General features: G+C 39.6%; 1 protein-coding gene across 1 annotated transcript; it reads left to right on the top strand.

Annotated features, from left to right (window-relative positions):
* The first annotated feature begins 756 nt into the window (after positions 1-756).
* On the top strand, positions 757-8,750 carry LOC137294789 (BRISC and BRCA1-A complex member 2-like). Its single transcript, XM_067825900.1, has 11 exons — positions 757-962; positions 1,259-1,335; positions 1,621-1,718; positions 2,152-2,343; positions 2,911-2,988; positions 3,244-3,344; positions 4,557-4,656; positions 5,292-5,362; positions 5,812-5,894; positions 6,443-6,593; positions 7,101-8,750. The coding sequence occupies exons 1-11, from the start codon at positions 817-819 to the stop codon at positions 7,162-7,164; spliced, it is 1,161 nt and encodes a 386-aa protein (XP_067682001.1). The 5' UTR covers positions 757-816; the 3' UTR covers positions 7,165-8,750.
* Positions 8,751-12,217: the final 3,467 nt, after the last annotated feature.

The raw sequence follows: 12,217 nt of genomic DNA on the forward strand, positions 1-12,217 counted from the left end.
TACAGACAAGTCGGCTATAAGGAGACTGCGTGCCTGTATTGATGCTAAGGATGGGCATAAAGGATACTGAAGTGATGTAGTGAACATTAGTTGTGTGTAACTCAGTTCCTGATTATCTTTCATGTGACTGAAAACTGGTTTCCAGGAGCCCCAGTGAACAGACGCATGTCTGAAGACACGTGTTTCTGCAGTATATTTGTGATTTTTAGCTCAGGTTGATTAAAGACGTTGTTAGCCCCACTGTATTATGTTTGTGTGTCTAGGTAGTCTGGGCCAGATGATAATGACCTCTTGAAAATCTTGTATACTTTCTTTTGCCGGTTAGTTTATAAAAACAGCTTTGGTCACATAAAATATATTTCTTGATTCTTAGCACTTTAAAACAAAAACAAAACGGTAGGAAGGGCGGATTTTATTTTCATTTTATAATATGGTTTTCTCATTTGAGACGGACATCGAAAGTCTGAAGGCTGTAGACACGCAAATTTACCACTACAAAACAATAAAATAAAATTTATTACGGTCGGGCCAATTTTTAAGGTCGGGCGTCATTGAGAAACGCGAAAATAATTTTTATGTGGCCTGGGTCTGGGCTAGTTCAAGCAGCTTCACAAACGCATGCACGTCGTCATATGAGAGAAATATTTTGGGTACAACGTTAAACCTCATGTCACATCACCTGACCTTACGTCCAAAGATTTTGTGTAACGGAAATCTAATGATTTTAAGGCCGCTTTGCTCATTTCATTTTCAGGCGATGGATACAGTTGCCCAGTCTGTTTCGCGATCAGACAATCAAGTGTGTGCCATCAGTAAATGGACGGGAAGATGGTTCAGGAGGCAGAGAAAGAAATACTGGCATGTATTTCACCGCGGATCAGACATATGATCGAAGCATTGATGCTTGAAGGAAAAGTTGGTGTGTGTTTTGGGAAGATTAGAGTGATCGACACACTGACAAGGTAACTGGTTCCAGCATGTGATACTAATTAAGATGACATTTCATCGATGATTCAGCTGACCATTTGACTTGATTGTTATCATAGTACATACATAAACTAGTTTACCGTCAATATGTTTTTCATTTTCATCATGTTATCACTGCATGATGAAAATGATCACTTTTCAAACTTGTAATTTACTGTTTTGAAAAGTAAAAACCGGTTGGGGTAACATTTTATGTCTTGTATTACAGCAAAATAGAAATGATCGGAGTGGATATTACTATTCATATTATAATAACAGAATTTATTTTCAGTTGCGCGTCAGTTCACACGTACCCCAACTGCGACAGATTCAAGCTTATCGTACCTTATGCTGGCCAGTCCATCACATGCAAGTGTATAATTTTGTATCAGTTGTAATGACTATTTCCTGTTCATCGCCACGAGAGAATGTGGAAAAGAATAAAAGCAAATATCTTACAATAAAAAATAAGGTGTTTTCATCTGGTTCATTTGAGTTAATTTTCTGCATCAAATGCGTTGCTGGTCAACATATTCCCCCCTTTTCCACAGCTTTTGAAAGCTGAACCTTGTACTGTCTGGTAAAACTTACAATATGACCTGGCTGTTGCACAGTATTGTGCCAGTTGTAACAGGAGTATGCTTGATGTTTTAGGGGAAGTATTGTTTGACTGCAACCATCCGAAGGATCCTCCAGATTTCATATTTGGCCCAGATGATGATGAGTTTTGTCCAAATTTGGAAGATCTACAGGTATGTTGTTCACAACAGTGATATATGGTGAGATGTTTATAGTGAGATAGAAGTAACCTATTTGGTGCAGCTTTGAACAGTTGTCTTGTCAGTTTGATGTTCGAGGAAAGTGCCAAGTAATGCAGGTTGAAGGATTCTAGTGTAATTGTGGAATCCCAGAATGGGACTTCAAAGGTTTTCCAGCTGTTACACAAACGAACCAGGGATAATAATATTCAAATGGTTGGCCATGAGTACTTGACCTGGCGAAGGTCTTGTTTGATCCAGCCTGCATTATTTGCACCATACTATCATTGTGGTAGAATATTGCTGAATACTGTGGTACAAAACCCCAACAACACAAAGGTAGTCTGTGATTCAAATTCAAAGCACTGAGAGTAAACTGTATCATCTGTACACCCTCTAACGGTATTACTTGTTGATATTTTGCCAGTGTTTGCGTGAATGGGACTACGACGACTCACGATCGCTGTTGGATATGGTGTCAGAGTTATTGGAGAAGTATCGACTGCATCAGCAAACACTGATAGAGAGGAGTTCACGACTCAGTTTTGACTTCTCCTCACTCATGCTCCAGGAAGAAATCACTCCAACAAATGTAGAGATCATGCTTTCTAAGAATGAGGTAAAGTACTGGGAAAAGATTATTGTGTGTGCTTGCCATATTTCAGTGATTGGGATTGGTTCATGTGGAATTATATTCAGGATACATAGTTGTGTATACAACATTCCTCAGATATTCCTATTCCCTGTATATGTTGGACATTCAACCCGTGTAGGTCTGATGTCAAGAGTTGTCCGTCTGCTATAAGAAATGTTGCATGACACATGCAATTGACGTAATCAGAATATTCATTAATCACTGACAGCAGTTTGCCGTCTAACTGGAACCAGGATCCAGGCCATGACTGAATGTTTTAGTTAAAGATGGCTATTTCTCTGAAAAGATAATATTAAACTTCATGGGCAATGAAGGTATGAAGTGTTGGCCTGCTGACTTTATTTGCATGAGGTCAATCACTGGATTGTCTGGTCCAGACAACAAACAAAATTTGAGGGGGACTATTTTGTGTTTTGACTATTATTTATGCTGCTTCTATTGTTTGTTAATGTCATACTCAAAAGCTCATGCATTATGTCCACTGTTTGTAGTTACGATAGTAACTCAGTGCTATACCTCTTTCCTTTCCAGCATGGTAAGATGGGGTCAGTGAAGTTCCTTGTAAAGTTGTCCATAGATTTCTCACAGATTCCGGCATATTTAACAAAGGTAACTCTCATTTTAATTATCTGAATTTGACTCAAAGATTTAGCTTTATTTTAATCAACAATAATACATCATGCATACGTTTTAGGGTCTGTCATTTAACCTGTAGTATTTGTTTGAAGATGGTCATATCCAGTGACATGTCTGATTGCTTATCAGTACAAATACTCATAATTCTTGTCACTTGAAATGAATGTACAGTTCAGTACACATATGTATATCTGTGCATCAATATATATGTGTTGTTTGTTTTGTCAGGACAACCCGGGAGAAGACTCGGCAATGTTGTTGTTAAGTCTTCCATCTCCAGAGAGTTCACGTGTCACACCTCAACTATTCCTGTCTCCCAGAGTAGAACAGTAGGTGCCTTACAAGCATATTGCTGATGTTAAGTGAAGTAGAACAGCAGGTGCCTTACAAGTATATTTCTGATGTTAAAGGTCACATGCAACCAAAAATTCAAACATAATTAAATCACAGTTTTCACTTATTCGTGATTTATAAAATGCAAAACTGATTAAGAAAAAACAAATAAACAACATTATAAGGGTGTAATTGCGAATCAAAAGTGCAATATTTTGTACTCGGGTCCACCGCTCTCGAAATGAAGCTGCCGCGATACCGAACCCAGTCAGACCGGGTGGATATGCACTCAAGTGTAACGGGGAGTTTTCATTGGCTGACTCATTTGCCGATTCGCTCAGCTGTGTGCATATATATAGACGATGGATTTTGTAAACACATGCTCATTTTTTCTGCATTTGCGTTCGATTCAATCAACATATACTGAGATGGTGAACCACTGCGTGGCTGCGAACTGTCGTTCGTCCAAGTACAAAGCATCATCCGGGCACACATCCTGTTTCGAGCTCCGCGAACCTATTCACTGCGCATGCGTTTATGGCGCAGCGCAGCAGTGCAGCTGAAACCAGTTTTCCCCCCAGCGCTGGGGGGAATTTAGTGAATCGTTTGAACTTCGATTTTGCAGGCTTTTTTTCATCGCGTTTTTTTTCAACTTTGTAGGTTGAATTGGCATTTTTGATGATTTATTTCGGTATGTGGATACCAAAAGGTATCAGAATCTGCAAAGTTGTATTATACGTTGCATGTGACCTTTAAGTGAAGTAGAACAGTAGGTTGTATGGTCTTGTGATAGGTTGCACCAGTGAGGACATGTATGTTTCACCTGTTGCTCATTAGCAAGTATCGTCATCACAATTTTGTATTGATGCTTGAGGGCTGGTAGGTTAGCCTTATAGATAAAGCCTTGGCTCATCATGCTGAAGACCTTGGTTCGATTCCACACATGGGTACAGTGTCGTAAGCCCATTTCTGGTATCCCCCACCATGATATTGCTTGAATATTGCTAAAAGCAGTGTAAAACCAATCCCTGTCTGTCTTTCTGTATTGATGCAGGAACTCAAGCCAATATAGGCAGTTCACTCAAATATGTCAATAAAACTGAATGGTCATATTTAGTAATTTTGTTTATGAAACCCATAAGAGGTTTCACTTTTTAGTACCTCAGTGACTTGTTAGATGTTCTTGAACTGTTTTCAAATGATTGCAGTGCCCTTGGTGGATCATCCAGCCTTCGGATACCCAACTTTGTATCTGGAACACCCTTAGGGGATTATGTGCATAAAGTGTGTCAGCTGTTGAAAAATAAGGTAAGTAGTCAACATATGTATGGGAAATCTGTTGTATGTGAATAATCCAGAAATCACCTATTGAGGCTTTGGATTCACTGACTAACAGTCAGGATTATGATAAATCAATGCATTTCCAGTTTGTTTAAATTACTGCCGAGTTGAATAGTCATGCTTTCAAATGCAGACACATCTGCTTGCTTGAAACAGTATATGCTGAATAACGTACTTGCTGTGATACTACCAGTACATGGCACATGTTGTCCTGACCAGTGCACTTGTCACATCATTCAGTAAAGATAAGCAGCATTTGTTTCAGGGTTCAGTGGGTGACCGTTTTGGTCATGCTGACTTGTGAAAGTTTCGGGGGCTTTGGTCCTCACACTAATTGATCCAGCAAATGTGGCAGATTGTCAGACAAGTTTAAAATATGCCTCATTTCAGCCAGCAGTGAAGGGGTATGCAGCAGTGTGATATTGGTAATGTTGTTGTTTATCTTTGTGAAATTCGAAGGCAGTTTTTGTGAACTGAACTGAAACTGAAAATCAAGTGTATATTCACCATATTCACTATATAGACCATGCTAATAATATAGATAGTGAATGGAATCTGATGTTTAAAATCACGAATAACACATGTTACTGGATGGTTTGCAGGTGGATATAGTGATACAAGGACATGACAAGAAGAAGGAATACCTGGCTTCCTTCTTAAGCCTGTACGGGAGGTGAGTCAGAATGGAGTCATCACAGCCCTCACTGAAGTTTTACTACACTGAACTACAAACACAACATTGACCACTTACATGATGTACAGAGGGAAAACACTTATCTATGTTTTTGTCTTTATGAAGCATAAACTGAAAAAAAACCCAAAAACAGTGGGCACTCTGTAACATGGTAAATTTACGTAAAATGTGCACAACATTTCTATGTCATTTATGGTAAATTATGGATATATACATACAGGTTATGCTTACAAATTTTGTAGAATCCAGCCGTAATAAATTCATGGGCTAGTTAGAAATCATTAGCATAGAAATGAATAGAATACAGGATCAGTACTATTGTTCTCGAGCCTTGCCCATTCAAGCAATAGCCTGCCAGGAAACAGTGGGTTTTCTGCTGCTACCATTAGCTGCTGATTTTGTCTATTTTCAATTTTTTTTTGTTTCAGATCGGTTCTTGAATATGACATGGAGAACTTTAATAAGATGTCATACCTCTTTGAGTGGAATGACTTCTTCTTTGTAATCATTAGTAAGTACAAGTCATTATTAAGGAATATGTAGTCAATAAATAGTAGTAGATATTTGTAAAGGAAAAAAGCAGAGTAGGTAGATCAGCATTGATGTTTCATACACTGATCGTGAGACCTAGGATTCAATTATGGCGACAGTAAGTCTCGGGGAAGGCAGAAGCCTGATTGAATAAAGTGTATGAAAGACTTTGTGTGTATTCTTTTGGGTACAATCATTTGAGATCAATCAAGGAACTCTTGGTAAAGTAGTAGATTTTCCCCCTGCATAGGCACAATTGTCAACCAAAACCATTTTACATGAAAGTTATCAGTAAAATTTCATATAAAAGTATTGTTTTCCACACATGAAAAAATCATGTTTTCAGAAATATATTAAAACTTTCAGGGGTGCATTTTCAGGCCATACCAATTTCTCATAGGTAATTCTCACATGCTGCAACACTTCAAGTGATAATGTTCTATAACAGTGATGTGCATAATGTGTTTTGTAAAATAAATAGGAATATCCATATGTGGCATATACATCAGCAAGGTGTTTGTATTTCAGTTGAAATGCCTCACTTCTTCCCTAAGGAGCAGCCAGTGTTCACATTTCAATCTATATACCATGAACACAAGGGCAAGCCATACACTGAATCGTACCATGACTACCCCTACAGTCCACGCTGGAGTGGCCCCGAGATGGCTGAGAGAGCAAGGTGAACTACTGTTTGTCCACACTTCCACCGACCCATTCAGACTTTTAACATTTCCACTTTCTTGAATTACAGATGTCTATTTAGCAGTTTAACAGACGAACTAAGCTATGGGCCATTTTGTGACACTACTGGATATTTAAATTTTTTAATATTATCAGAAATTTTTTTCCAAATGGAAAAGTCATTTACTTCCTCTATTATGATTTATTATTTTTGATATCTTTGAAAAGATATTCTGGTGTTATTTTCAAGGTGTTTTAATTAATTAGAATAGTTGTAACACTATGACTGGTTTATCTGTAATTCTGTGTTGCCGTGTCAGTTAGCATAATGAATTCTATGTTGATGTGTGTGTTAGCATAGTGTTGTTCTATGTTGCCGTGCCAGTTAGCATAGGGTAATTCTATGTTGACTTGTTCTGAGCTGCAATAGTTTCAACAGTACCAATGTCAGTATCAGTTGTACTAGTTCCTTACATACCCTTTCAAGGTGAATTTCTTTTTCCAGATCATTTATTCTTGACACAGTAGGAGTCTTCCAGAGGACATCAGTGCAGAATGGACAGTTTTGAGATTGCCATACACTCAGTATTTAACAATCCCAGTGCAATGTCTCAGCCACAGTCGTCAGAACTCTGTGGCTCCCAACACAACAGAAAAATCAGGATTTGACTTTTGTTCTGAAGGAAGATTCCACATCTTCTGTCACATTTTTCCGTCTGAATCTGAGATGCTTAGTTGTGCGTCTTGCTTATGGATGGGTGACAGGGACTCACTAGATTGATGTCAACCAAGTCACCAATTCACCACTGATAAACCATGTAATTCTTGCAGTGCCAACAGTGACCCCTCAGGTCTTAGGTTTAGAGAGGAAGCTTTTAAAGGGTGTGATTCTCTTTATTGTAACCTGGATGAAATACATATGATATTTCCTGTGGATATGCTTATTCATGAATGATCCAACATTTTTGTGACTTGGATCAGTTGTGAACATTTTGTACTTTTGTAACTTTTGTCTAGCCACAAGTAACACTGAACTGTCCTAGTTGTGGAGGAGGGCCAGTACAAGCTATTATCACTCTGGGGTGATGGGTGGCCCAGTGGTTAAGGTGCAAGCTGGACATGCAGGAGGCCTTGATTTAGTCCTTACTTGCACATTTAATGTTTGATGGTTGTTCATAATGTCCCCTGCTGTGACATTGCTTAAATATTTGCTGAAAGCAGTTTGAAACCACACCCAGTCATACACCAAGGAGATGATTGTGACCACTCAATCAACTGTTTCAAGATCTCTTTCATTCAGTGATTTCCGTGACCTACTGCTAGACACATATTAGATGATCTTGCGCACTAAATGCATTTGTGACAAGAGAGGCGGTACAACGAATTGGGCGAGTACACTTGGCTGCTACAGGTAGCGTGACGATTATGCAATACATGCTAACCGTGACATGAAATGACATGAAATCAACACCGCATATTCATTCGAATGATAAGACTGCAATTTCAGGCATAAGATACTGATATTCCACGCTAAACTGTAGTTAAGACGAAGACAAGTAGATGCATTTTAGATATTCAACAATTTTGTTAAAAAAACCCTAGGAAAATGTCATTTGCTTCGTGAAATGGATCGGTGGTCCTAAACATATTTGCTCAGTATATTGTGTTGATTCAATTTGTTGGGATTGAACCTGTTCCCAAATCGAGCGTGCTATAACAATTAATGCGTTAAACGCACGGGGAAAATGAACTTCTCGATATTTATCAGACAACCTGTCTCCCTCTTGTTTCAAGTGGATCGTTCTGTGGGGCGTTCCCAAGTATGCAAATTTGTCAGGGTGTGGATCATCTTACATGTGTTTACCAGTAAGTACAGCAAAGTGTGTGAACTGATAAAATATAAGAAACATATTTAGAAACATCAGTTTCATAAGTACATTATTAGAAACAATTTTATATAGACTGGTAAACCGAATGTGAGCATTAATTTATGTATCATTTTCTACGTTGATTCCACCAGGTGGTTGAAAGATAGATGTCCTCCTTGAATGCATTGAAGTCATGAACTTATGAAAAGTTGACTTTTTTCTGTTTGTAAGTGTGTATGGATCTCCATAATACGAGAAGTCCAGAATGATATAAATTTTGTCATGTTGAGATTGTTTTGTTTTTTGTGCGAGTGTGATTGAGATGATATAATTAGACAACTCTAGAGCTTGATCAGCTGATGCATTTAGTTGTCTCTTAAGGACCTCTTTGCCTCAGGGGGGTTGCCAGATGTAGTGGCTGGGGAGAGTGCTCCTTGGAAAGAATAGCCCCACAGTACCTCATGCTTGGGGTAAAACTCCTGATTGTCTTCATATGGCTGCAATAGCTCAAGGAGGCCAATAATGTGTATGGCCTCTGAGCATTGAAATCAGCATTGTCTGTACATGGAGTGGACGAGTGAGTGAGAGAGTCTAGTTTTGGGCTGCACTCTGCAATATTCCAGGTGTATGCCGGCGGTCCGTAAATAATTGAGCCTGGACCATACAATCCAGTGATCAATGGTATGAGCATGGATCTGCACAAATGGGAACTGGTGGCACGTGGCCCACTGGAGACGAGCACAACGTTGTCGAACAGTGAGGTTCCGGACCCAGTACAGCTTGCGAATCTGACGTTCCTCTGCCTTACCCGCCACTGCACTGTATCGTCTCTGATTGGTCTCTGGTGTTTGCCAATGGTTGTACGCACGGTTTCCGCAGCCCTAGCGAAACGATTTTTTTTGTGATGGCGGACAATCTGACGATTTTCCTCAACTTTGTCATAGGCGGTCTTCCACTGCGAGGACGAACGGCTGTGCTTCCACTTGCTTGGACTCGTAACATGTCTTGCATTCTGGCCAGCATTCAGTCTTCCTGAAGCTTGGTCCCTCTGTTCCATTGATAATCGTGGCATGACGAACAGTGAATGATTCGGTGCATGTTCTTATAGGGATGACACCCCAGGATGCACGTGGACTGTCAATTTAATGAAATACGCTCAATACCTTTGTCCCGTCATTACTTTAGTAACAGCGTTTTGACGACATATTATTTATATCTAATACAGAATCTGAAACCAAATTTTCCTGAACATTGGCTACGAACCAGGTATAGTTAAAATATGAAATGTGACAAAATATTTAAAATTATGATAAAACATATCTAGAAAAATGTTTGATCTCTTTTGCGGCTTAGTGTATTAATTAAGATGGTTCTGCTTTAGATTATGTGTAATTGTCCTTAGTATTAAATATGTCATCTTAGATTTAAGAAATACAGTTCGCTCTACAACCAAGTATAATGCAATAAAGCACACATTCAACCTGAACTAATACAACATTAAGGCACTCGGACGCAAGTGTCTTACTGCTTTATACCCCCATTTCACTGGGCTGTGGCATGGAGGGACAATCGGGGATGTGCGCGGAATGGACACTACGGACGAGCTTTAGCATTTCTGCGCAGTAACCCTCATATGCAAGTATCAAGGATGACATGCAATTTCAAAGAGGTTGCCAGATCTGGTGGCCGGGGAGAGTGCCACTGTAGCTGTGTTCTGGGAAGAATAGCTCCACAGTACCTTACGCTTGGGGTAAAACTCCTGATGGTCTTTATATGGCTGAAAGAGCATGGAATTACATGGAAGAATAACACTAATATTTTTGACAGGCGGAAAAGTAAGGAAGACGAGGAATACGAACGTACTGACTGCGTGCCGTGGCGGATTGCAACGGAAGAAGGGGGAAGATTTGTGGGAAAAGGGCGGAAAACAGCATTTTGGGTTCCGCAATAATGACGCGGTCAAGTGAAATAAGGGTATCATAGAAAAGAAATACGTACAATTCGCTATACCCCTTTGAAAAATGTAATAAAGTACACTTTTGCCCTGAACTATTATGTGCTCTTAAACAGAAGTAGGGGAACGTTAACACACGTTTCAAGGACAGACATCTTATGAACGCACCACCATTTGCCCCCATTACCACCCCTAAACACAACACATGATATTCACATGCACAATGCAGTAGCCCCATACACGTGCATGGGGTCCCATTCTTGATTTTGACGTTTTTTCAAGAAGGTCGAGAAATCACTTAGAACATTAATTTTGACACTCATCTTGCATCACACATTTGTTAGTGTTTGTTTCTGGTCATTTGTATTAAAATGAAAATCGTATACATGCAAATTACATGCCACACACCAATCATCTTTCAAAAGCGACTACATTCCAAATAACTATGGTTGTAAGGAAGTGCAGATGGTGATGCACTCTCAAAACATTCAATAATATCATATCAACACTGATTGACTCCGATAAATCTCCTAACTATTTTTAATCGTAAATGAAAAAATGAACTTCCCTTTCTTTTTTTTGAAGAGTATAGTTAAAGTACGATAACAATTTCGAGGGGAAGAGCGAACTGTATTTCTGAAGTGATTTGGCCAGTGTGAATGTATTGGATCTAGAGCATACGTCTGATACTTTGAATGATCATGTTATGTTCAACCTTGTGAGGATTCGGGGCAAAATAGTTCCATGGTATTCCAGAGAAACTCTGGTGGCCAGACTGGTCGAGATGGTTTATAGTACACCCACACGGTACAGCACCTGCATGTCGTATAAGGATCCAGGTTGTCTGATGCTGATCCAAGATAACACGTCATGACAGGAAAGTCCTGAAGTGACATGGCAGCTACACGACTATCGATCAGGATCAGGGTATTGTTTCTCTTGTTCTTGATTGTGGACCAAGGTCGATGTTTTTGAGACGATTCACATAAGCACGAGTGTCCGTTACAGTGGTTTATTTCACAACATAACAACCACCTGGGGTGGGTGAATGTTTCGTAGTATACGTCCCCAACTACAAGCTTTCGAAATTAAGGTCGGTTCTTAGGCGCAAAACCAAATGAAAACCATTCGGACCTACAACGTTTGTTTTCTGCAGGTCCTTATGGCCGACAGCATTTTTGTCCCAAATAACTCAGAGCATTTTTTCCATGTTGAAATATAGGACCTACACATTCTGATCAGGACCCACAAATTTTAACGGTTTTGGGTCCTTAAGGGCAAACACTGCCAGCAACCTAGGTTCGCCTTAAGAGGAGATCAGTGAGTGAGTATGTTTTTAGCTACATTCCAGCAATATCACGACGGGGGACACCAGAAACTGGCGTCACACATTGCCCCCAGGAATCGAACCCAGGTCTTCAGCGTCTCCTTGAGGAGTTCAGAGATAAATGATCTGGAGTCTCTGCAATTGCGCGTCATCGTACATCGTGGGTTAGCTCATAATGTCGGTCACTCTCAGGTATTTACAGACCGCAGTAATACAGCTGGAACTGGTGAGTGCAAACAAATAAACGAACGAAGAGATTCTAACGTGTTTGCAGAGTGGTGTTCAAAGTTTTCAATTTTCTTTACTTTTCTAATACTTGTATGCTGTACACCTTGAATGAATTCGTGCGTGACAGATAGGATTCTTCTCACGTTTGAAATGTAAGACGCGCGACTTCATGGCTTAATACAGGTTAAATTTAGCAGGGAAATTGGTGTATATTACTTTGCAAGGAGTGCTGACAGATGTGTCAA

Source organism: Haliotis asinina, chromosome 8 (genome assembly GCF_037392515.1).
Source record: "Haliotis asinina isolate JCU_RB_2024 chromosome 8, JCU_Hal_asi_v2, whole genome shotgun sequence".
Classification (NCBI taxonomy): Eukaryota; Metazoa; Mollusca; class Gastropoda; order Lepetellida; family Haliotidae; genus Haliotis; species Haliotis asinina.